The sequence below is a fragment of the Sitodiplosis mosellana genome, unplaced genomic scaffold (assembly GCF_009176505.1).
Source record: "Sitodiplosis mosellana isolate CC-2019 unplaced genomic scaffold, AAFC_SMos_1.0 Smas_scaffold_1, whole genome shotgun sequence".
Classification (NCBI taxonomy): Eukaryota; Metazoa; Arthropoda; class Insecta; order Diptera; family Cecidomyiidae; genus Sitodiplosis; species Sitodiplosis mosellana.
This window is the reverse complement of record NW_022595244.1, coordinates 10,325,616-10,351,680: the sequence shown is the minus strand read 5'-3', so window position 1 is coordinate 10,351,680 and position 26,065 is coordinate 10,325,616. Positions and strand designations below refer to the sequence as shown.

At 36.4% G+C, this 26,065-nt stretch overlaps 1 protein-coding gene across 50 annotated transcripts in view; it reads right to left on the bottom strand.

Annotated features, from left to right (window-relative positions):
• Nucleotides 1–7,543: 7,543 nt before the first annotated feature.
• LOC129576873 (putative transcription factor capicua) overlaps nt 7,544–26,065 on the bottom strand; it is a 30,718-nt gene continuing 12,196 nt past the window's right edge. For 3 of the 50 annotated variants that reach the window (XM_055463195.1, XM_055463185.1, XM_055463136.1), the window contains 22 exons: nt 17,776–18,390; nt 15,556–17,449; nt 15,152–15,455; nt 14,876–15,080; nt 14,684–14,794; nt 14,496–14,614; nt 14,207–14,361; nt 14,018–14,134; nt 13,431–13,935; nt 12,437–13,351; nt 12,259–12,368; nt 11,878–12,190; nt 11,632–11,784; nt 11,438–11,542; nt 10,227–10,330; nt 9,870–10,152; nt 9,616–9,802; nt 9,336–9,514; nt 9,131–9,238; nt 8,695–8,906; nt 8,404–8,587; nt 7,544–8,320 (listed from right to left, as the gene is read on the bottom strand). In XM_055463195.1, coding sequence (XP_055319170.1) covers nt 8,283–8,320; nt 8,404–8,587; nt 8,695–8,906; nt 9,131–9,238; nt 9,336–9,514; nt 9,616–9,802; nt 9,870–10,152; nt 10,227–10,330; nt 11,438–11,542; nt 11,632–11,784; nt 11,878–12,190; nt 12,259–12,368; nt 12,437–13,351; nt 13,431–13,935; nt 14,018–14,134; nt 14,207–14,361; nt 14,496–14,614; nt 14,684–14,794; nt 14,876–15,080; nt 15,152–15,455; nt 15,556–17,310 — 6,162 coding nt within the window. In that variant the 5' untranslated portion in view covers nt 17,311–17,449; nt 17,776–18,390 and the 3' untranslated portion in view covers nt 7,544–8,282. The other 47 variants (XM_055462925.1, XM_055462955.1, XM_055462944.1 and 44 more) reach the window with 34 other exon arrangements.

Sequence of the window (26,065 nt, the reverse complement as noted above, 5' to 3'; positions counted from 1 at the left end):
TATTTTTTTATTCTCTAACATTCCGGATAAAGCGAGGACCAGGGCCATAAACGGGAAAAAATCATATTTATTCTTATTTATCTGAGTCAATTAACCCTCTTTTCCAAACATGTCTTTTCCTGTAAGATCTGTAAGATTGGATACTCTGAAATAACTTTTCTCTTCCACTTTTCTAACGTTCTATCGATCGATTCCATAAAGTTTCTACAAGGATTTAAAGTCAATAAAAATTTTATATAGCCGTGCAATAGTACAACTGGATAAAATACATGTGGCCACATCGGAGTGTGCATTAGTTGATTAATTTTTAATCAAGTGCCATAGGAAATTTCATGCGATGCAGTTCGACTCAAATAGATCGTTGGTTGACATCTCATCGAAAGCACAATGGAAGCGGCATTGTCTTTATCCCACGTGTAATGACTATCTATCCATCGATCCAGCTATGCTATATTCTATGGCACTTTCTTCTTCAATTGCTCATTGTTGCCTAATCTACATTCAGCCGTGACTCAATATTTTTCGGAACCAAAACATTTTTGTGTTTAACATTGAACAATTCCTAGACATATGTAAATATGTTCCTCATTGTTATTCCATTACGCATTGCAACCATTTTCCACGATGATCCTTTCCATTTTAAATTTGGAAAAAAGTCAAATATGTTCGCTAGCTGAATTTCGTTTTGGAATTCAGTAAAATTCAAATAAATTCAATAAGGTAAGCTCGTGTATAAGAATATGAAAGTCCACGTAGTGAGAACTTTGCACATGCTGTCGATAGTGGTCAACGGAAATGGATTCGTCTTTATGGAAAATTATGGAACGGCTTCAAAGGCGGTGCTACGATTCAGTATAATTGAAGTGGGTTGATCGATTTTTCTAGCGTATTGCGACACCAGGAAAATTTTTATTTACATTTTATCCTTGTATCATTTTTAACAACACATTGTGTTCAAATGATCGATTCAAAGTAATCCGTTTGAAGGAAATAACGAAATATTTCAACACAAGAAAAAACTCGTCGACAATTATACAACATGAAAGTTTTTTTCCAAAACTGTTCTCATTTCAGGACTTGGCACGTTGTACTGAAAGGAAATCAATTGGCCATGGATTATAACTAAAAAAATGTAAAAAATCGTGAATGAAGACACAGTCAACAATTTGAACAGTAGCGCCAATGTTATTGAATCCTCTGATCACCTGAAGATCATGAGAAATGTTGAAATTCTTGAGTTGCTTTTTCTTCATAAAATTGTATGTTTCTGTTATAAGACAGAGATATATGCAGTTATGTCTTAATTTAGACCTTATGACCATTCAAAATGGAGTTAAATGCAACGAAAAGACATTTGTATTATGAATTCAAAAATTCATTAAAACTAAAATGAATTTGTTATCATGAGAATTACATTTTTTCATTTTATTTGTGTTTTAAACAGTAACAGATCCACCTTGAAATGATTTTGTGACCCAAGATTTACTGGTCTTGAATGATGAATTCCAAATGAATGGTTTGGAGCGAAAATGTAATACGGAAAAGTTGAGCGGAAAAATTTCGATGATGAATGAGCGGAAAAGGGAAAGCTATAGAGTAAACTGTATAGTAAACTATAGTGAACTATATAGCTATCCCTTTTCATTTGACATTTTTCCGCTCAGCTTTTCTGTATTTATTACATTTTCGCTCCATTCGTTCAGTGTGCGTGCTGATACTCTATGAAGCTGGGTACCGTTATATAACCAAAAAATATGCGGATATTTTTTCTATGCTAAAGCATATATCTGTCGCCTGAGTCAAACTCTGAAAGGAACTGTGATTTTTTTTTTCACAATTGACAACAATCCAAAACAAACACGTTGAAGGCCAAAATCGGGGAATGTTTTTGATTGAACACGACCGTGAGAACAGTGGAAAATGACCACGTACTTCGTATTCTATTGAACGACACATGTTTTGAAATGCAATGATGTTATTTATTACGTATCCCCTTATTCATTATAGAAGTAAAGTAATAAGTAACTTATTACTTTTGGGGCAAAAAAAAAATTGCAAAAAAAGTTTCATGTAAAAAACATGTCAATTTTTGTCAGACGAAAAAATGTTGAAAGAATGTGTCTGGCAAAATTTTACATGATTTTTGTATGAAACTTTTGACTAATTCAATACACTTATTCTTATTTCATGATCTTTATCACTCTTACAACTAAGTAAAAATGAAGTCGTAATCTTTGAATTTTTTGCTATGCTGTTACCAAATATTTGCACCATTTTCTTCCAATTCTTTTTAAATCAATAAAAACAAACAAAAAATCAGCACCACAAATTACGAATTTTTCTCAGATCTCTCAAAATTATGCCCAAAACTCAGAGAAAATTCTAAAGACGGAAGTATAATTTAAATGATTGGTTCGATTTAAGGGGCAGAAATAGCACGAAGTTGATTTTTTTTAAATTGGCGCGCTGTTTAGTTTCGATTTGAATTTGTAATGACATTAATGTGGATTGGCATTGATTGGAGGTGCTCTTTCGCTTCAATTTAAGCTTACTTTCGTGTCTCAACAGCCGCTCTATGGTTTGACTATAATCATATTGTCATTCTACGAATTTCACGTCAACGTGTTATATGTAAGCAAATACAGAGAGGTATAAATTTTTCCAATGTTATGACTTTGGAGCTATAATCGAATGAACTTCAATATTTATTTTTAAAAAATATCGTGCTCGAAAATCAAAATAAGCACAAATACAGAATAATCAATTCCGCCATTGCATAAAAACCGAGAGTGCATATTTGCTGTTGAGCAGGTTTGAGCTGAACTGAATTTGCTGACTCAAGCGTCTGAAGTGGTATTTTAACAGAATTGCGGTGCCAAATTATCATTGCTAGCTGAAATCCACGTTGTTCATCAATTATATTGAGCCGTAAGTGCGTTAAATACCGCTTCAGGCGCCTGAGTCAGCAAATTCAGCTCAGCTTAGGCCTGATCAGCAGTAAATATGCACTCTCTGCATCAAATTCGTGGGGCTCAGGTAAAATCTAATGATACAAAACGTATATTTTTGACGTTTTGGCCCAACTGGAACAAAAAAAAACCGTTTGTCAATCCAATATCGAGTGTATTTGCTTTGTTTGATTACCTACCATCATAACATCGGCTTTTGCGGTTGGCGAATAAAATATGGAAATCTTCGCTGTGCAATTGCATCTTTTGAAAGAACCATTGACAGAGAAAGGTTCTACATAATTCATCCCCATCTTTGGACAAATCGTCCGTACGATATATTATTTTTGTAATCTTAGCAAGTGCAATCGAAATACTTTGAAACTGAAGCAAACACTTGGTCTGAACAGAGTTCAACATTTCCTTGTCAATACAACTCCAACCTATTCAACAAGGGAGAAACATAAAGAATAAAAAAATGCGGTAATTTTGTATTTATTTATGGCTTCTTTTATTTTTGACATTTTTATTTGTGTGTGTGTTTTTTCAATCATTTTTGTTGTTGTTGTTGTGTGAACATTCATTGTTTAATTTTGTCTAACCACAATATTAGCTGTGCTTTATCCATTCAAACTCAATTCATGATCATTGATGTAACTTAAAATTATCATCCATTGAGGTTACATGTTCAACTAAATTATCTATCGATTATTTTCTTTTGTTTCGTTTGTTTGCTTTTGCTGTTCTTCATACAAACACGTTATCATCATTTATATTTGTGTTGAGTTTAAGTAGCATGATTTTATTTAGAAAACTGTTTGTTTTTGGTTAAATCAATGTTGAATTGATGAAGAAGAAAGAAAAACATGATTTCAACATATTCGTAAAATTGATTTTCTCCTCTCGATAAAAACGTTTTCAAACTTTGCGATTTTACATTTTTCATTTGAATTTTTGTCTTTTTTTTGTGTCCACTTCAATCAAAAAAGCAAATAAAATAATGTAATAATTCTAAAACCCATTCTCAGTTTTTGGCTTGAATTGTTAAGCTTTTCTAATGCTGAAATGTTAAATACATAAATGTAATTGGCTATTTTGTTACTAGTATGGTTAAATTGTGTGTGTATGTGCTGAAAATACTAAATAGTTTGCTATGTTCTATGGTTAATTGATGGACTGAGAAATGATTATCAAGGGGGGTGGAGCTGAGTTGAAAACAACAACCAAGGGACTCTTTTGTCTGTGTGTATGGGTGTTGGTTTTATTAATTTGATACGAATTTGTTGTGTGTGGTTTAAGTTGAAGGAAGAGATGATTTGCACAGGGGAGCACGAGAGCGGAACAGTTTTCTGGGAGAAGATAGTGATGCTTTGACAGAGACAAGAGACAAGAGACGATGGTAAATTGGATGTGGTTGTGTTTTTATGAATGCCTTATATTCAATAATAATCTAGTGGTATCGGTCTGTAAAATAATTGATCTCTCCTTTTCACGATCCAGACTTTCATCCCGTTGGACCAACTTACTACCGATTTTATTCTTCTGTTCCATCTATTTTAAGCATTCTGTATTGCTAATAGCAAATGAATTTTTTTTTAAACTTATATTCCGTTTTAAGTTGTTAAGCCTGTGGTTTTATTTCATTGTGCACCAGCGTTTTATATCATCATGAATGCTGCACATAAAATGTGAGTGTGTTTGGGCTATTGTATTTGTAATATTTGTTATCTCTTTGTCATTGCTCCACGCTGCGTGTTATAATTTCTTCTAAAAACTATTACTTAATTCAGTTTATTGTTTATGATTAGTGGTTTGTCTGATTTTGAACGTCTTTTTTTGTTGTCTGTTGTATGGTTTTCTGCATTTTTCTTCAATACTAGGACAGTTCAAAGAAATTAGACACTGATACGATGATAATACAAGCAATCTGGTCTATTTCCATCTTTTTTTTTATATTTGTGTTTTGTTTTGTTTTTTTTTTTTTTTAATTGTGGAAGCATTTTTAAATAATATTCCGTTTTAATGTCACCACACTCTTGTTTTTTCTTTTTCTTTTCGTTATTCGTGTACAAGTAAATTGAAAATGAACATAAGAAATTGACTTGATAAAAATCGTTCAATCGTAAAATCTTAAGCATATGCCTATATCATTTGTTGTTTAGAGCAGCTGAAGAGAAAAAAATATCACCTTAAATAGAAATAAACTAAACGAGCGTTAAAACAAAATGTACATGTTAAAATCAAAAATAGATATTGCAAATGTTCTAAAACCTAAATATTTTTTTCATCAATGGATTTTGTTGCAATTCTTTTTATTTGTTCGGTACAGAGGATAAATGTTTGCTATTTCCCTTTTGCACTCTGCTGCATCCATAAAATCACAAAGAATGTTTTGAAAACGCAATTTTTCCGCCTACCTCTCGTAATCACTCAATGTTTGTATGCATTTCATTTTAATTGCTGTGTTCCTTCATTATTTTTTATCTCATCCTTTTGAAAAGTACTAGCTCGAAATTGATGCAGCAAAATCTGTAAATGACTATTCTCAACTAATGATGATGGATTGATTTCTTTTTATTTCTTTCTCTCTCTCTGCATGTGTGTGTGTTTGGTTTTAATTAATATTGTTATCATTTGCAAGATCTACATAGATTTGTAAAATTTAGAAACCATTCTCACAGTTTTTTTTTCTCCTTCTTTCGTTTATTTTTGTCCCTACGATTTGTTTATATTCCTGTATAACTGTCATCAGCATAAGTAAAATTGAACATTGATTGAATTGGGTTTTGTTAGTCGTGAAACGTATAGCCATCATCGAATGGTTTGTCTTTTATTGCGATGATGCGCGTTTTGAATGTAAAAAATAATGGTGGTCGTTTGAAACGTACAACTATATATATATATATGTGTGTGTGTGTGTGTGAGAGATTGTGCCCGAGGGCAATATGCTATTTGGAGGATAAAAGAAAACAACCGATTTGGTTTTTCATATAGCTCAACAAGGTCTGGCATCACCCAAAAATAATCAACAGGAACATGCATTTAAAAATTTAACCGAAAATTAACAATTTGTTCATATTTCACTACTCCCAGTTTTTAAACGAGATCTACATTTATTTATTTTAATTTTTTTCTTTAATATCAAATACGTGTCAAGATGCTTGACTCAAGAATTAATAACGCACGAAAAGTGTTTGAAAATTGTTTGTCGCTAAAATGAAAAGATTCGCGCGCGTGTGTGTGTGTGTGTGTTTTCTTTTTGTTCGGCTTAAGAAACAATTTTGAGTAATACATCCAAATTTATGTATAAAATTCGGGTGTTCAGTGAATACTGTTCACTTTGATTGTAATTTCTCTGTTATGTGTGTATGTTGTTGATAATCTGATTGGTGAGAAAAACAGAAAAAATAAAATAAAACCGAACGTGCTTGAAATGTGCAAAATGCTTCCATCGATCGGTTGTCTATGCTTGTATGTTCTATCTAGGCAAGAGTTTTGTGATGAAGAAGACAGTTTGTATGACAAGAACTGATATTTCATAACATGTTTAGTTTGTTTTGTTCTATTTTAATTGTTTGTCTGCTTGTTCTGGCCACTTTCGTCATATTTACTGTGTTAAACCTTAAAACCGTAGCCGAACACATTGTTGAACCGAACTAAATCCCATGTTGAGTTTGAACTCACGTTTGCGGTATCGGCAAACTGAAAACGATCGCACCTCAATTCATCACTGTTGAATTTAAATGTTGTTCTATTGTTGTCGGTCAGAAAAATATTTGTGATTTGACCACATTCGGTCCGTATATTATCAGGATTTTTTTTGTTACTCATTTATATATAGGTATATGTGTGTATATATAGGTATATATGTTTAATCCATAAAATCTAAGATTTTCACTCGTATTTAGATTTTATTGAATTTTTCTGTTTTTTTTCATGCATTTGTACCAAAATTGTCCATTTTCTTTATCTATTCTATTTTAGCCGTATTCATTGTATATATACGTATAATTACACGTCGTATTCTCTTCTCACATTCACTGATTGTGTCAATTTGTTTTCATTCATGCTTTCTCACTTTTCGTCTTACTAAATCTATAACATAAATCGTTAACACACTAGTGTTTTAACTTTTCACATGTTTTTTTTTGTTGCATTACTAATCACCACGAACGAACGAAATCAAAACATCTCATCTATGAGACATGTATATATATAATATATAATAGAATGTGTGTATATATATAATAAGAGGACAGTACTTTTATAGATTAATAATCATTTTGTTTGTTTGTTTATTTTTTTTATTGTGTGTAGGTTTTTTCCCCGCCCTATGTTCAATTGATCGTATCCATTTTTATGATCGATATACATAATTGGCTTAAATTTTACATGTTTTCTTTTCAATGTATAGATTTTTTTTTATCAGTGATAAAATACAATTCTTCTTCATCCAACGATATCCGAAGTGTCATTGTTCGGATATCGTCCATTGTTATTCCGTTGGTTTTTGTTTTCTTTTTTCTTTCCATTTGTTAGCACATTTAAAAATTTTCCTTCTAATTTATAAACATGAATGAATTGTTTTCTCTCTCTTTGTTTTTACTTTGTGTATGTATGTGTGTGAGTTAATCGATAAAATTTGATGGCATTTTGCCGGCTTAAACGATATCTAGTGTAGTAACAGATTGTATTTGTGGTTGTATCCTCTACGATGCTTAAATGAAATTGCTTTACAAATAACATTTGCCTTTTTTTTCTCTCACAATTTATGTAAATAAAAGTTTCTTTTTTTCTCGTTTATAATTGATAAAAGATTTGTTTAGAAGAATTATTTAAAAAAAAAGAAGTTTAAAACAAAAGTATTTTCAAATTAAAAAAAAAAGTCGTTATTGGGATAAAATGAAATGGTTCGCCATCCTTTTTGAATTTATCCGAAAAAGGGATGGGAAGGAGTTAGTATAGTGTTTTTTTAAAAAATATTTTGTTTAAATTCAGAGTGTGACGCACTGAAAATATGCATAGAATTCTAATCACGCAATCACATTTAGCTTATATCAACAATTGTTTTTTTGTTTTGTTTCCATTTAATAATCTTTTTCAATGTAAATTCATGATTTGTGCCTCAAATGAGGCATACGCACAATCCATTCGGCAAAATAATCGCAATGATGCAATCATACGTTTTCGATTGAGATTGGTTTCGTGTGTGTTTTTTTCTTGCTCCATTATTTACAATTAGCTGAAAGCCGTTTGGGTCTCTTACAATGCGTGTTTCTCTTTATTCAGATGACGGGATGGGTAAAAGTTGTTGTAGATAAACCAAGTGTTTTTTTATGGTTGATTTGATTGTTTTTGGGATTGTTGATCATCTGCAAAGCGACAAAAACAGTCGGCATTTGATTTATCCATTTTTATTGTTGTTGTGTGTGTGTGTGTGTCGTTGATCATTTACCTATTGAATTTGTGGTTGACAATGTTGTTGATGTCGGTGTAGCAGCAATCGATTCACATGGCGTTATTGGTCCGGCCGATTGTGGACCAGGCGTGAAACCTGGCTGACTCATCGATTTCTGACGAACCTCACGAATTTTCAGCTGCAAACTCTGCTTGTTTGGAAATATATCACTGTGCTTCATCTGCCAGCATAAACGTTTGAAAGAGGAAAAAAGCATATTAAATTTGAGCACAAACGTTTAATTCAAATTGAACCAATTTCTTATTCGATTCGACCATTTAAACGTACCTGAAATTCAGTTGTGTCTTTTGAGCTAGGGAACATTCCTGATGTATTGAAAAGTTCCATGACAAGCTGACGACGTTGTTCCAATGTTTTGCGGTGTCCTTTCTCAGCGGCCACGTCCTGTGATGAACGAGGTGCCGCGTTGTTGGCACTTCCAAGCGATTGAATTGGCGTTCGCGGTGTACGTGGTGAACGATCTTCATTTGTGTTCAAATCTGAAAGATATGAAAAATGGCATTGTACTCCATATAGCGCGTATAACAATAGCAGGATTTGTGCATCTCATACGATTATCCTACAAAATACGTTAGTTGTCGACACTTTGCGTGTGAGCATTATAACGGCTATTGTATTGCAGTGGCTATGATACGTTATAACCATTGCACAAAATCCATCGTTTTAATTCTGCGAATGTTCACGATAAAACGTTTACACGTACCTTTGACTTGTTCAATGTTAAAATCGGGCCCGAAAAATCGGTTACCAACCACAGCGGGTGGTGTGGCCGTGGATATTGCACTGTTTGGTTGTTGGTCATCTTCATAAACTAGAAATTTAAACCATGCACATTATTATTTGTTCCATTGGTTTGGGTGAAATCTGGGTAAAATCAAAAACAATTGAATCAATGTAAATCGGCTTACATGATTTGGCTGAATGTGGTGGCTGATGCTGTTGTTGCGGTTGAGCCTTTTTGCGATAGTTCTGCGAGAATACACGCGGTGAAGATGGCACTGATATAGCACTTGGCGACTGACAATCTTCCGGTTTGAATCGTGGCAATGTTTGAAACTTTTTCTCAAAATCCACTTGCCGCAAAACACTAAAAATGACACGTCTTTATTAGAGATGAATTTTAATATTATTTCGGAACGAATAAAACTGTTTGTTTAACGAATGCAACACATTGTCGAAGACACTCACTTGTTTAAATCTTCGCCTTTGCCTTTTTTGAACATTGATTTCTTCTGCATGTTCGGTGACAATTGTTGTGAATCGTCCATGACAGCTGAATTTGGCGTTGGCAATGCGGATGGCACTGAAGTTGGTGTCGGAATTATTGGTTGTGTATTGGGCAAAGTGGCTTCGTTGCTGACAATTTGTGGTTGACCTGAGAGAATCGAGAACGAAATATTAGTTACCGCAACATTGAAGTAATTTTCGCAAAAAATACGTACTGTTTGCGTCTCCACCAACCAGACTGCCCAAACGTCTCTGTAACGGAGCTCGGCCGAGTTGGGCGGGCGTCGGTGCCAGTATAAATCTTTGTTGATTGTCGGCCGACGTTGAATCATCATAGTCTTCACCATATTCGTATTCAGTTTTTTCATCATCTCCAATCGTTTCGTTGTCCATGGCATCCTCATTATCTGACCGAATTGCAGATGAATAGTGTTCAGTGACGTGTTGCGGCTCGGTCATTGATTTCGGTGTGGCTGGCAGATTTCGGCTTGATAAAACCTACAATATAAGAATAATAATTGTATTTCAAACTACAAAATAAGCGTGGATCTTTATTTTTCGTGATTATTTACCTGTTGATTGTTGTTCTTGCCATTTTCATCGGTTGTATCGCGATTGGGAGCTGATTGCATCGATCCAGTTGACGAGGTCAACGTTACAATTCCGCCGGTCGTTTCTATCGTGGACGTGGAATTTATCATCAGAACGGATGTTAAATGATTATTATTTTGTGATGAATTTGGATTAGTTGAATTAGTAATGGCAAAATTGCACTTGCTACGAATGTTAGTATCATTTTGATGGGAATGAGCATGATTGGCTGTGTTTGTGTTCGAATTATTGTTAATCACATTCAAATCGTTTGCACTGAGCAATTTACTGAGCGAAGCTTGCGTTAATAAAATGATTCCGGGTTTTTTAACGATTGTACCGTTATGCAATGACGACGACGACGACAACGATGTTGATGATGATGTATTATTACATTGCAACACTGAGGTTAAGGGCGATGAAACAGATGTTACCAAAATCGATGGCGCAACACTGGTTTCGTTTTTTGTAACCATCGTCGTATCGTTGGTTACATGATTATTTTTCACTTTGGCCACAACGAATTGATTCGAGTGATTTTGCACACCATTCGAACCGGTATCATAGTAAATCGCTTCGAACACAACATAACTATTATTATTCGTATTATTTCCGCCGATTAATACATTTGGTGATACACATTTGATGAAAGATGATGATGATGAAGATGAGAGTGTGTTTGTTGTTGTCGGAACTATGGTGATTTCGGCTATTTCGTATTTTCAGTTTTTGTTTTTTTTTTGTTTTTGTTTTTCGCATGACACAAACAAATGAGAGAGACACATAGATGATGCGGACAACACATACATACATTCAACAGTTAGTTTTTTTTTCGTTTAGTTTGGTTTTTACAGTGTGATAATGCATACGAAAAAGAAACAGAGAGAAAGAGCGTTACGATTATGTGAGAGTTACAAGACAAGATGTGGTTTAATATTATTTTATTGGCAATGAACTCAAGACAAAACTGTACTCGATAGAAAAAAAAACAGCAAACACAACGGAAATCCAATGAGTTCAACTCAATGAAGAGAAGAAGGGGAAAAAACAAGAAAATGATAACGAATGTGTGCAATTGTTAAATGACAAACAACTGATAGTACTCCAAAATAAATGAAATGAAGTGCAACACAACTTTGTTAATGAACGTAGCACGGAAAAATGCGAAACGTGAAAAATTGTTTGTACAAACCTTTACTCAATTGAATGTTGTTGACATGCGAAGGAATCGAGGGTTTCACGTCAATTTCACTATCGACCGCTTCCTGCTTTGTATCAACATCGCCGTCTCCACCACCTATGTAGTAATGACATCAAAATCAATGAAATATTAATTAGTGTGCAAGTCATAAGTCTCTTTGGTCATTTTCTTCAACGATTACTCACTGCTGGTTAATGATGCGTTGGTGAAAGTAAATACTGTGGGCGGTGATGGTTTTACGTCACCCTGATTTTCACTTTCCGTTACAATGACTCCACCTGCTGTCAGTATCGGTTTTGTGTCCTTTGGACTGATCGGCATGGTTTTGAATGCACCGCCTGATACAAAGCGAATAGAAAATTAAGTGAGTGAATTTTTCTTTCTTCTGAAAATGAATCGATTCAGTGAGTACAAGAGTATGGATAAATTACCGGCAGTTGGCTGAAATGGCAAAATTCCAGATGGATTTTTCGGAGAGTATGCATTTAAATACATCTGTTGATAGTTTAGCAAGGGACTTTCAATGTTTTGTCGCTGTGGCTTTATCGCTTTTGGTTTGCAAGTAAAATCACGGGCACCATTTCCTTCTTGCTGACCATCGTTCGCCAAGGGTTCCTTCTTTATTTTGCTTTCGATTGATTCCGCATTATCTTCATTGTCTGAGTCGGTTACTTTTTCGGCACATTTTAAATCGATGTCATGGGTTTCCTTGGCACTTGGTGCTTCTTCTTCAGCAATCACCATCTAAATTTTCCGTCGAAAATGTTATCATATCATGGTACAACATTGGGACATATTTTTTTTTAGCTTACCGGTTCTTCGTCTGACATAGACTCATCCTGTGGTTCATTGTTCACTTCAATAGCTGGTTCCACATGGGCAGCCGTATTAACACTGAAGCTGGCAGCCGAAACTGGAATAGCTGAACAAGATAGAAAGTAAGTAAAAATCGCCCTTATTTTCAAGAATGAAATACACGAATCGGCTTACCAAAAGTGTGTGGTTCAGATGTGTCCATGGCTGGGTCGGGTTCGTCATGATTCGATGGCATTGCGAATGAGCTGACCGGTAAATCAACACCTTGATAGTGCTCTGATGGTGTGTTTGGGCTGATTTCATCCATGCCATCAATTGAATCGGTGCGACCGCGACCATCTTTGCCAGAGCTTGAAGATTTTCGACGGTCTTTCGAACACCATTTCCACTCGGGATAAGTACGGAAATGCGCCTCTTTTACCTCACTCGCCAGCTCGTGATATCGATTCTTTTCCTCTGGTTTTAGTGCATACCACCATTCGCCAAGAATTTTACTAACCGTACGATTATCTTGATTTGGATGCTTTTGATGAACCATTGCGCGGTGTCTCTTGGAGAAAATCATGAATGCATTCATTGGTCGACGAATTTTCGGTTCTTTCTGCTTTGTCGCCGGACTTTGGGGCTCTTTTGCCGATGGCGGTCCATTTCCACCTTGCTGCAGAGCAGCACTACACGATTGTGTACGACGCTTTGCTGCGGCAATCGTTTCGGCAGGACTTTTCAAAATAATCGGGCTGTTTTGAATCATGACATTGCCCACAATCAGTTGATTCGATCCGGAATTGTTGCCGGCCTCGGTGCCAGCATCACCGTTATTATTTCCATTGGCATTGGTTAAAACTGAATTGGTTGCCATGGTGACATTCGAAGATGACATCACTTGTGGCTGAAAATTTCCATCCGTTGTGTCCATTCGTTCGACGGTATTTAAGCTATTATTTCGTCTATCTACGTCTATGTTTGACTGTGGCTGGTAGTGTTGGCTTTGATGGGGATACTGAAAATTTACGGCCGCTTGTCGCGATGCTATGTTATTGATATCATTAGCTGATGGCTGCTCAAACACATCATCATCGATTTGATCATCTGCGAAAGACAAACGTTAGGTATTTTTATTCACTTGAAACGATAGCAATATTCGTTATCGTGTATATGCAATGCATACCGTCTGGATCATCATGCGATGCTGGAACATTAGCTGATTCGGGTTTCACGTGTGACGTTGTAATGGTTGTGGTTTTCTGATTTTTATTCGGGGCGTCAATTAATGGCAATAGCGTTGTCCATGAATGAACTGACCCCGAATTAATTCCGTTTTTTGGAATGGTTGCATGTTCATTCACTGCGGAACCAGTTCCATTGTTGTATGCAATCGACGCGGTCGTTAGAATCACGGGACCCGAATTCGTTACAATTCCTGGCACATGCTCGGGATGAAATGGCTGATATGCCGTGTGCACAGAATTATTTGCGATTATGGAAGAAGCGGACGATGCTGGTGAAATTCGAATCACGCTAGTCTGGGCATTTGGTGTTGAATTCATCGCGGGCGCTACGTGTGTTTGGGGAGCTTTGATTTGTCCAGTGCTCATTATATTCCGTGATGTCACGGTGATTGATGGCGCCGCGATTTGAGACACTTGCTGTGGCTGTTGTTGCTGCTGCTGCTGCTACAAACAGAATAATCAAACAACAATGTTATTTCTGATGTAACAATAAATCAATGCGATCGATTCATGCGAATAAAATTACCTGATATTGTGAGTGATGCGATTGAGTTACAATTTGTGGACGAAGTGATTCCGGCCGAATAACTTGCGACGAATTCAAACTGTACGAAATTGGACTCGGTGTCGTACTATACTGTTGCTGTAAATGATTTAATTGGGCAATATTGAGCAAATTGGTCGAAATGAAATGCGCGTGCTGCTGTGTAATTACCTGTGGTTGTTGAGCAGCAGGACTGCCAATTGGCATGAACAAATTTTGGCGATTACCAACCGTCACTGGCGATTGATTTGCATTCATCGGTGATGACACATGATTCGTGGGCGATGAAAAGGATGGTGTCGCAGAACGTGAACTGCTCAGAGACACTGTTTGCATGTGATAATGAGATTTGTTGTCAGTAAATTAATGACGAAATGCATCATTCGATTATATTTTAGGTGGATCTCGGCAATTGGTTTGAATGGAAAAGAATGACGTGAAATGTGTCGAAAATACTCACCCAACATGTTTGCCACATCCGTTTCCTCTTGATCGAAGCGCCCTGTTACCCGATAGTTCGGTGATGTTTCCGATTCTCTAGACGTATCCTCATCAGCTTGTGTATTACTACTTGAACGGCTGCTAGCCAAATGAAAAGTCGTATTAATACCTTTTTACACGTCTTGTAATCATCTGTTTGTGATTTACCTTTGGAATGATGGACCTGTCGATGATCTTAGGGCATTACCACGTTGATTCAAATGGCGTGAGCAATAGCCACGACGCTGTGATTCTTTTGTGCATTGTGGATTTGAACACCTGTCGGAAAAAAAAAATCGAAATCCGTTATTCGTCTGATATTTTATCGATAAAATTTGCTTATTTATCTTTGAAACCTACAATCGGCGCCATTGTTTTCCATTGAATTTTTTGCGAACGCCAGTCTCTGACTGAACCACATCACCCTTATTAAATTTGTGTGGTGTTGCTGCTTGCGAACGTGGCGTTGCAGCATGAGATCTGGGAGTCAGTCGATTATCAATAAGACTTGAAGTACTACCACGGCTTTGTACGCTGCTACGTTTACTGCTACCAGACAGTTTTTCTATAAAGAAAATCAACAGACATTTTGTAAGTGCTATTCGATAAAATGTTAAATTTCAGATAATCTCGCACCTCCATCTATGGTAAAGCTAATATCTTCGCGTCTCAGCTCATCATCACTTTCGTATTCATCGTAGGACCGTTGGTGTGATCGTCGCATTTCCGCTTCGGTTACTGGTATTCCGCGTTCAATGGTCGCACCGCCCGGCGCTGTTGTCAGAATGGTTGTATTTGCCGTTTGCTGCGATACTATAATCTGTGGGATTTGATTTTCATTCACTTGATGTAAGCCCACATTTTGAATGGCATCGGCGGAGATGGAATTGGACAATGTAAACGGTGAAGTGGCCGCTGTTCTGTAATGCTCTTCACTTGTCTGTGGCGATGAAAAGAGAAGAAAATGAAATGTTAATCCAATTAGAAGGTGGAACAAAAAATTGGAACTTTTTTCTCATGAAATTAGAGTTGAATTCTACCTGTACGGTTGGAAGAAGGTGATGGACCTGTAATGGTGCTACATATTTAACGGTTCGGTTCGTTGCATTTACAGTGCCATTTGGATTGAGAGTATTGCTGGATGCTGCAGCAGCAACCGCTCCGGCCATCGTATTCGTGTACATATTCGGTTCAATGGCATGTAATGACTTCACTTGGCCGGTTATAACTCTTGATGCTGATGCACTATCACTCATAGTGTTTGTGTCATTGTCGTTGAGTTCATCCCACCAAGGCGGTTGCAAAAGACGGATTTGTGCACGTTTCACGGTTTTCACTTGGTCACTGGCTATGGTGCGCACCACAAATTGCTTTGTATCATTTAAGATTTGTGTAATTTGACCTTCGATAAACGAAGTGTGTCCCTGGCGATTGGTTTGCGATGAGCATACGACTCTTGTGCCGTGCATGATATCACCAACCGATGGACTTGCATCGCTAATTATATCAAATCGTCCGTTTCCCAAAACATCATAATACGATTGCTGCGTACCTTCAGGATAATCGAATTCCACCAGAATCGTGTTCGATGTGTCAACCGAACGAATAATTCCCGCAACATAAATATCTTCTTGGCGGGCGAGTACACGATGATTGCACCATTCGCTCAGATCGAGCTGTGGCTGTTCGTTGGCGATCGTTGCAGCCATTTTTGCTGGTGGTGGTGGTGCTGATGATGTGGTTGCTGCCACCACCGTTGCCGACACTGCCGGTGCAATGCGTATTATCGATGAGGATTGCACACCATACTTGAGTGGTTCGTTCGAGCGGGGCGAACGGTGATGTATATTCGATGGTGCATTTGATGAATTTATAGACGTAGAATGTTCATGTGATGCAATGACTGGATACTCGTTACGTACTATCATTAATGGACCGCTATCAGTTTTCGTTGAGCCATTGTCGGTCTTTCGACTATTTTGACTAAATTGACTATGAGATCCTTTTGCTTCGTGTACAATTGCCGTCGGAACGACTGAATTTAGATGGGAATTCGATGTGACGACCAATGTGTGTTCAATTGGGCGTGCAATTGTTTGCTGCGTTGAGCCAACGTTCACAATGATTGCGTTGCTCGCTCTCAAACCATTATCATTGGAAATTGTCCAGCTCATATTGTTGTTGTTTGCTTTATCGGTAATATCACTATGAATGGATACAGGATTGATGATTGACACGGATGCACCAATACCACCAGCGATACCGCCTCCGCCGTTACCAAAACTCGAATCCGTTCCATTTTGGCTTCCATTGTTCTTATTCGTGTTAATGGTGTTGTTGTTGTTGTTGTTGTTGTTGATATTATTGCTATTGTGATTGTGACTGGTCGCATGCACTGTTGGATCAATTTCTTCCAAATCGGCGATATTGAATTTACGCTTTTTCGGATGTAATCGTGGTTGGCACGCATTCGATGCGGTTGCTGCACTTTTATTTTCGCCGCCACCACCGCCATTGCTGCCGCTGGCAGTGGCCATAGCCGTGCTTTGTATTGTTGTCGCATTCATTGTACTAGAGATCGTTGAATTTGGACTCAGTGTTACAGTAATGTTCGAGATCGTAGTTGTTGCATTTCTATTATCGCCAGACGCTGTGCCATCGCTATTGTACGATGTGCCTATTGTCGCACTTGCATTAGATGATATAATTTGTGATGATTGTATATTTTGTGATAATAACTTTTCCGAGTTCATTGAGTTCATTTGACTGGTTGGCGTGTGCTTATGTTCCATCATTTGTTTTCTATATCATTCGAATAAATTACATTACATCGATTATTATTGATATTGTTGGCTGTTCAACTCGTTGCCAAATGTGTGACACAACAAACAGCTGATGTGATGATTGATGAAAGTTCAATATGGTTGCCGGTATCTGCAATGCCAAAAGTTACACATTACTTTCGAAACAACCAAAACTAATTAAAATACTGAAATAAACACAGTGTGTGTGCAGCTGCTACTACTACTGCTGCTGCTGTTGTTGATGTTGCTTATGTGCTTGCAGTTGTTTTGTGTTTTCTAATTTCTGTTCTATTTTTCATTCACAATAGTTTTACTAGCGACTGCATCCGTCTTATGTTGCATATATATTTGAATGTGTGTATTTTTCACTACAATCGCGAAGCGGCTATACATGTATTTTGAAGCTCATCGAGAATTGTTTTAACATAAAATCACACAATGTGAGAGAGTATTAACCTCATCCTCTGTATCACAGTCAGCAGTAGCAAATGCGTCGGATGCACCGATTTGCCCCGAATTGTGTTGCGCCACCAAATTTCGGCATTCTAATACTGGTTGATGTTGACGTTGTGTCTGCGACGTAACAGGTACCGTAAAACTTAAATTCGTTGATTTTGTTGAGATGTGCATTATTTGCCCGACGCCGCGCACAAAATATCTTATCGCTGTGGCTTTTCTTTTCGTTTCGCGCGCGATTTTACACACTTTGTCATTCGGTTCGGCTTTTATTATCACTTATTATTAATTCACTTGAACACGGTAGTGTGTTCGAAAAGGAGAGAATCGGCGAAAAAAACAACACTGTATTTATTTTACGAAATCGCTTCTCATTGGTGTTCAACGTCTTTTATTTTGTTCGATTTCGTGTTTGAGTTTGAATTGAGGTTCGTTCATCAAAATCGATACAATCACTGTTTCATTTTTTCATTCTCGTTCTCTTTGTATATTTCATCACAATTTCAATTCGAAAATCATACTACGACTTTCAATCAATTTCATCATTGTGTCGTTCATCATTTTCTCCCGTAGGTTTACTCGTTCATTACTACGGGACCTGAATCCACCACGCATCTAAAATGGACGAGAAAGAAAAGGAAACAAAAGATTCACTCATTAAAACAATGAAATTAAATAACGTTTCTTATCTAAACTAAATTATTATCAAACGAACAGCAAAACAAAAACTTTTTCGATTTCATTTTGGTGTGTAATCCGTTTCGCCTACTAAGAAGCCTTCATAAGAATAATCAACACAAAAAGACAACAACGAACCGCTTGTAATTGATACAAATCAATCAAAATGCGTTTGGCTAGAAAATAATTCGCAGCGAATGAAGAAAATGTGAGTAAACATTTGTTAACGATTGATTGAAATGCAAGCGCGTTTTCGTTGTGCAGTGTGCATGAAAATAGACAATGGTTCTGCCTATAATAAGTGCTTGGTGTACGCAGTATGCGCACAAGTTTACGTACTCATTGTGAAATCGGGTGTCGTTTCTTTGATACACAACATTTATGTATTACATATATAAATGTATCTGTACTGTCCGAAATGTTCTCTCGATCATTATAAATGCATGTTCGTCGCACTCAAACTAATTTATAAACAGGTTTCGATTAAATCATATATACATATATATATCTATACTGGCTCGCGCGCGCTCATCTGTATGCGCAACAGAAAGAGAGTGAATGGCAACTGAGCGGATAATAAGAAGTGCACACTGTTTTAAAGCAGCTAAAGCTCAGATGTGGGAATCGAAGGAAACGGAATGCGTGGTCTCATCATCTGCGTCTCGTTGCTGTAGCTTAAAGCCCCTTGAATAGCAATTACAGCATTTTTTTTCATTTTCAAAAGAACATTTTTTTCACTTGATCATTTTGGATTTTTCTCGGTTTTTTCTCTCCCTTCATCTCTCTATGTGGCTCTTCTTTCTTGCTTTCCTTTAGTTTGCTCTCGCACTCATTCAATCGCTCGTTCACTCATTGGAAAACAAAAGACGCAATCGATTTTTCGTTTGTTTCGAAGAGCAGTAAAGCATTCCGGTGAACAACGAGCACCATAAAAGAGAGGAATAAAATATCATATGTGTCGTGTATGTGAAGCAGGCCAATATTATGTGCTTATGTGCGTTGTGTACCACCATCAGAGCAGCAATAGCAACAGCAGTCCTGACGCTGATTATGCATGTGTATTCATTCGATGGATAATTATTATTATCTAAAAATTCCTTACGCGAAAGAGAAATGAATAATTATGATATGATGTGAATGTGTGGTGTGGTGTGCTCTTGTCGTTATTCTGGGCTCCCTATTTTTGTTGTTGTTGTTGTTATTTTGTTTTGCTTCGGTCTTGTTCTATGTGTACCCGATCTAAATACATTTTCTCTCTTTATATCTCTAGGTACGGTGTGATATTTCTTTTTTTCTTTTTTCTGCTCCTCTTCGACGTTTGCTTACATTCAACTCTTCATACATAAACACTAAAACAACGCTTATGGAACAAGTCAAGTACGATATAAAAACGTTTTGTTATATACGGTTTTCTTCGTGTAAATCAGCCTGCACTAAAAAAGGAATATAGATTTTTTCTTTCTTTCTTTCAGGAAAAGAATGGGAAAGAAGAAAACGTAACGACAACTTTTAGTGAAAATAAGAGAATAAAACGTATGAAAATAACGAGTCGCAGTCAATATGAAAGAATTGAAGAGAACGAACGAACGGACGAAGAAAGGGAAAAAAAATATGATATAAGCCGTCAGCGAACGTATGTGTGTACGCGAGCGCACGACGTTCGGGTGGATGGCATACGACTTCAATCTATATTATATTGATAAAATGCGACACACGAATGATTTGTTTGAAATAAACAAATCCACAGATAAAATGAAAAAATATTACCAATGGATAAAGATATAGCGATTGAACCGCTGAACACAGCCCAACACTGTGATCAAACATACATTTGATATAAAAAACGAGAAAACATGCGTTTTCAAACATACACATTCGATCTTCAAGTATACTTTCTATTCTATATGGATTTATTTATGTATGAGCGATATGAATATGTATCTACGTACATACAATATATGTATAGTTTGGTCTCGATATTCAGAAATCCGTGGTCGATATGCCGATTACAACTGTGACAGCAACAACAAGAAGCAGTAGCAGCAGCAGCAAAAACGTATTTTGCTTTCAGTGTAGATAATATTTTTCTTCGTCGCATTCAATTCGATTTTATTTGTATTCCTCTTTATTGGCAAAATGGGCACTGGCAACGATAGAAAAACCCAAGCAATTCTCGAACCAAAGAAGATTTTGTTGCCGTTGTTGTTGTTGCTATTTTCTGTACGAACATCGAACGTACACACATTACACATGGTAATGATCACCAAGAAAACCAGTTTTTCTTTCTTCACTGTGCACCTTTTTATTCTGTGATGCTCTTTGAGCTTGAGTTTATCTTCACTTTACTCGATTAGCACACCACGGCTGAGCGAAACGCTGCCACAAACTGTTGCTTCAAATAAATTCAATGTCTTCTTTGAAGCAAATGAAAAATACGACAACAGAAGAAAAAGAAGCGAAAAAAATGAGTTTCCATTTCGTGGGCACCGGCCACATAGCAATTATGTATTTTATACTGCGATTTGATAATGCTATTTTTTTTCGTCTGTGTAAACAAAAAAAACAAACGACCTGCGTAATCAATTGCTGGTGTAACACACACAAATTATATTGCTTATTCGAACCGTTTATTTATGCTTATGATCGGCCATTTGCGATACGGTGTCCAATTCCAATACGGCAAATCCAGTATGCAATAAAATACGAACGTTCTTTTTTTTGTCTCTCTTCGCTGATAGTACAAAGGTCCACTTATGGAAATACTGTCAAAGCACCAGTAAATGCCTAATGAAATCTTTTAGGCCTATAAAAATTATTCGGATAACTTATATATTCGAAGAGGAAATCAATTTTGTTTGCATAATAGCGGCATGACATTTATGGCCACTTCTCGTTCACTCTCTCTTTCTCTCTGTCCCCCGGTGTTTTAAACTACTTTATCTTTGTTCCTCTTCATTCTGCCAATTACAGCTGCTCATGAATCGTTTAGTTCAGTTTTTTTTTTTCATGAAATTTCGTGTTCATGTTCGTTTGAGTTTAGTTCAAAGTGTTCAACACGAAAATATGATGTTTATTTAAATCATTTTTTGAGCTCTGATTTATACCAAAATTACATGGCATATTCAGAACGTGGATATACCACTTTCGAGAAAAAAAGATAACATTTTTCCATATAAAATTGTCAGTTCGGTTCATGTTGAGTTAAAACCGAACGAACTCGAACGAGCATGAACATTTCGGTTCAATGGACATCTCTACTGCCAATCGAATTAAACGTCTGTTACCAAGGAGTGTTCTTCTTTAGTTTGCAACACGCATAAATGTATGTATTCACATCGGACGAACATTTTGAATGATTTGGGGAGTAGAATAAATGGCCAACTAATGCAAGAGATGGTAAAACCAAAAAAAATATCTTCACCACTCGAATTCGACACAGGATGGATATTATTGGCCACCTTAATGTTGTATGAGCAAGTAGTATGGAGAGAAAAAAGAGAATGAGGATGAAATTTACCACGGTATTATGCGGATTAGCATTTGAGGAGTAACATAAACGGACAACATATCTAGATAAAGCGATATTTACACTACACGGCTGAATGAACATCACGGTTTCTGATGGCATTGATGTTCATCACAAGAATAAAAAAACAAAACTCGTACTAAAATTGCGTATATATCGAAACTTCAAATCTAAATCGGATCCATTGAATTATTCGGATTGTTATTCTAAATTATGTGGGTGAGTCTCTTGGCTACGCTAAATAGTATATATTTAGTAAATACGTAAAATTTCTGACGAAATCAAATATTTTTCAACTTAGTCAATAATATATTTTTTTTCAATTCACTGGAAATATACTATGTGCACGTAAATAAATTATGAGAAAAGTGCTCGTAATTCGTTCGAAAATACAAAACAAAAATACACACGCTCGTCCGTAGTACACACAAACACAACATGAGCACTATTTGAACGAATATAAAACTGAAAATAATATCTTGAGCACGAAACCGAAAAAATCGCTTAAAACTGAATCAAAAATTCGATTGAAAACGACGTACACACACACTTCGTTCGAACCCAGCGAACGTCGAAGCAGGAGAAAGAGAGAGAGTGAGTAGAAGTAAAAAACAGCACACACTATCACTGGAACGAGTGCTGAACTCACAATGAATTTGTTTTCATTTTACGTTTTTTTTCTCTTCTCTTTCAAAACATACATACAGTCCGGTTTATTAGTCATTGAAACATTTCGTGTAAATCTACAAGAACTCGACAATTTATATGAAACGAAAGCGAGAAGAGGCGAGACTGAAGAGTATAAAGCAAGAGAGAAGAAGAGAGAGAAAGAACAAGAGCACAATTTGTGTTGTTGTTGTCGTCGCTTTTTTTTCTCTCACTTCTCTTTCAAAAGAAGAAGAAGAAAAGACATAACGAAAGAGAAGAAAGAACGTGAATTTGAGCGAATGGACAGGCGATGTACGTGCACGTTTGAAAGCGACAACGAAAACATGAGAACTTTACGTTGACAATAAAGAGAAGAATGAATACAACAACAACAGATTGAGAGATACATTTCAATGTGTACAAAACGAAATGCAATCGAATCGAATACTGAAACGTAAGAAAAACGATATGAAAGACAAATAACAAATCGGATAGAGAAGAAATTTAAACAAAACAGATGAACCTTTATGGTTGAACGAATGGAGGAGACGAGGAAAAAAAACTGTAGAATCGTTGAAAGGAGTAAGTTTTCGTGGGTTTTTTTTTTAACGTTAAGCGCACGGATTTTGATATGATGCATTTTTCACCAACACAAACTCATTCACTCACGACAAGCCCAAACACATACAAACACATAAACAACACTTCGTTCGCGTACACCGATTAAACTGAAATGAATGCATCAGCACGCATCATATGAAATCATTTACTCATTTTATTTGTTTAAAAATTCTATTTGAAATTCTCCGTATCGCTGTGTCTCTCTTCCTCTATCGCACTTGTTATACCGAGTTTGAGCTGTTGCGTGACCGCAACTCAGTATCTCCATAGTGTGGTGCTTCATAATAATTTTCCATACTTGATGAGAACAGTGTGTGTGTATTTTTTTTGTGTTGTTCATTTCGTTTCGACATTGTCTTTATCGCAAACAGTCGTAATTTTTTTCTGTTCACTTTGGCTATTAATAGAGTTTAACAACTGACAATACATGCGAATGTCTGCAGTTACGTGTTCAATATTCACGTAACGATCAACTTGAGGCACTTAGCTTATTTGCTCATACAAACACAATCTAATGAACAATAATTAAAGCAGCGCGTAAAACTTTGTCGAAAAATTATCAACAAAACAGAAAAAAAAGAAGAAAATAAGTAGCATACTTGTTATCATCGAAAGAGGGAGGGAGAGAACGGGCGACGACATTAGATCGCACACACAAAAGTGTGTGCATCATGCACGGAACACACTTATCGAGTCGCTATCATTAATTCATTTTCTATGACATGACATGACACACAAGTATAGAAACAAATCGGCGAGAAACAAAAAATGAGTGTAGAAAATAGAAAACTACGCTAACAATATCAACATCGATATTCCATTATCCAAAATAAATAAGGCCAACACGGGAAATACACAATGGGGAATTGAATAGATGAAACTAGAAGACGGAAGAGCAGCGACAAAAGCAACAACAACAACAACAACAACAACCGAATCGACTCGCTCGTAACGTAGCAGTCAATTGAAGCAACGTGTTTGTGTGTGCGAGAATAAAAGATACCAAGTACACCAAATGACATTAATTCTAAATAAGTACCGCATCATACGCTCCATGTACAAAAGTAACACTGACTGCCTGGCTGGCACACACACACGCATTATTATTTATCGCGGTACGTTTCTATTAATACCGATTTACGTTTATTTTTTTTCTCTCTCTCTTCATCTGTATAAGTACATTAAACTTCAACGTTGAATGTAGAATCGGTTTGGCTCGGATCGAGGCCCATCATGTAGAAGACCGTGATCGTGTATCGTGTATCGCATCGCGTTGGGTTACATTTCATTGACAAAAATAAAAACAAGGAACAAATGAAAAAAAAAAAACAACAACGAATGGGCAACGTAGAATAAGAAGAAGTAGTCACGGCAGCACAGGACTTCAAAAAAGTCGTAATCAAGTCGTAAGAAATGAACAACAACTGGGTAGAGAGGAAAAAAACACAAACATATATATGTGTAACGTATACAACGTATACGTATTACAAACAAATGCGCACCACGCATATTTATTTACACAATCAAACTCGGTTGGGTGAGAAATGAGCGAGCGAGAGAGAGCGAGAGCGAAAGGGAGGAGACAACCAATGGGATACGGTACAATAAAATAAATACCAACGACACAAATGCCGAAGCAAATGAAATGTGTGAATTTTTGTGGTCGATACACTTGGGCACGAAATCATATCAAATTACTTGCTGTGTGACATTCGCTGTGCGCATACGTGCGAATATATCAAAATATGCGAAATGGATTCGAAATACTCGAGAGCATAATAATGATAATGATTGTCATGCAATCAAATCACATACACAAACACACACACACACATAAACACATTGAACAGTCGGTAGCATATCAGGGAGCTCAACAACAAATATGCGATTCACATTCTCTACGCTATCGGCTAAATTATTTGTTTTGTTTTGTTTTTTTTTCGGTTCGCCGACTGAATTATTTGTTTTTCAGCATCCGAAATCAAAATATCTATGGCAAAATGCGGGCGCTTTTGAGAATTCACATATGAAAATAAATACGTGAAATGAACACCAGTTTACACACGCAGTTAAAAAAATATCTAAAGCAGAAAATAAAAACACCGTATGATTTGTTGTGTCGGAAGAAGGAATTCGTGCGATCAAAACAAATTTTAATTAAAAATACAGATAGCGATGACTTTGATGACGTTCAAAACATGCAAAAGCAACCGTAACCGCAACAACAACAATAAAAAAGAGTATACAATACACTTATTGTCCAATGGAAAAACTGAACGAAATGTGAACAGAGTACGAATGAAAAGAGAGAGATAGAGAGAAAAAAGTGACGAAAAACACATTGAACATTCACGCTCCTTGTGTATTCGATCTTATGAACGCTAATGAATAATAAAGAGAAGGAAAAAATGGCGATCATACGGTGTTTTCACATTGGCGCAGTTTGCATGTCGAGACGTGCGTTCGCTTTGTTATCATATCGTATCGTTGGTGTTTGTTTGTCTAGCATTAAACACATTTTGAATTAGCAACGATTTTACGATCATCATGTGTTTTCAGTTGTTGCACTGTGTAGTAGTTTGGGGAGGGGAGCAACGCAAATGTTCTGCGCTTTGATATTGTTGTTCCTCTTTCATTATAATGGTTTTTTTTCTTTTCATATTTGCATGACACAAAGTGCTTGGAATAGCTAATGAACGCCGAGTCATATAAACGATTATTTATTTAAATTAACAATGGTTCTTTTTCGTTGCAGATATAATTGCATTTCGAGAGAGATGTATATCGTTCACCTACGCGCGCTCACATTATAATAAA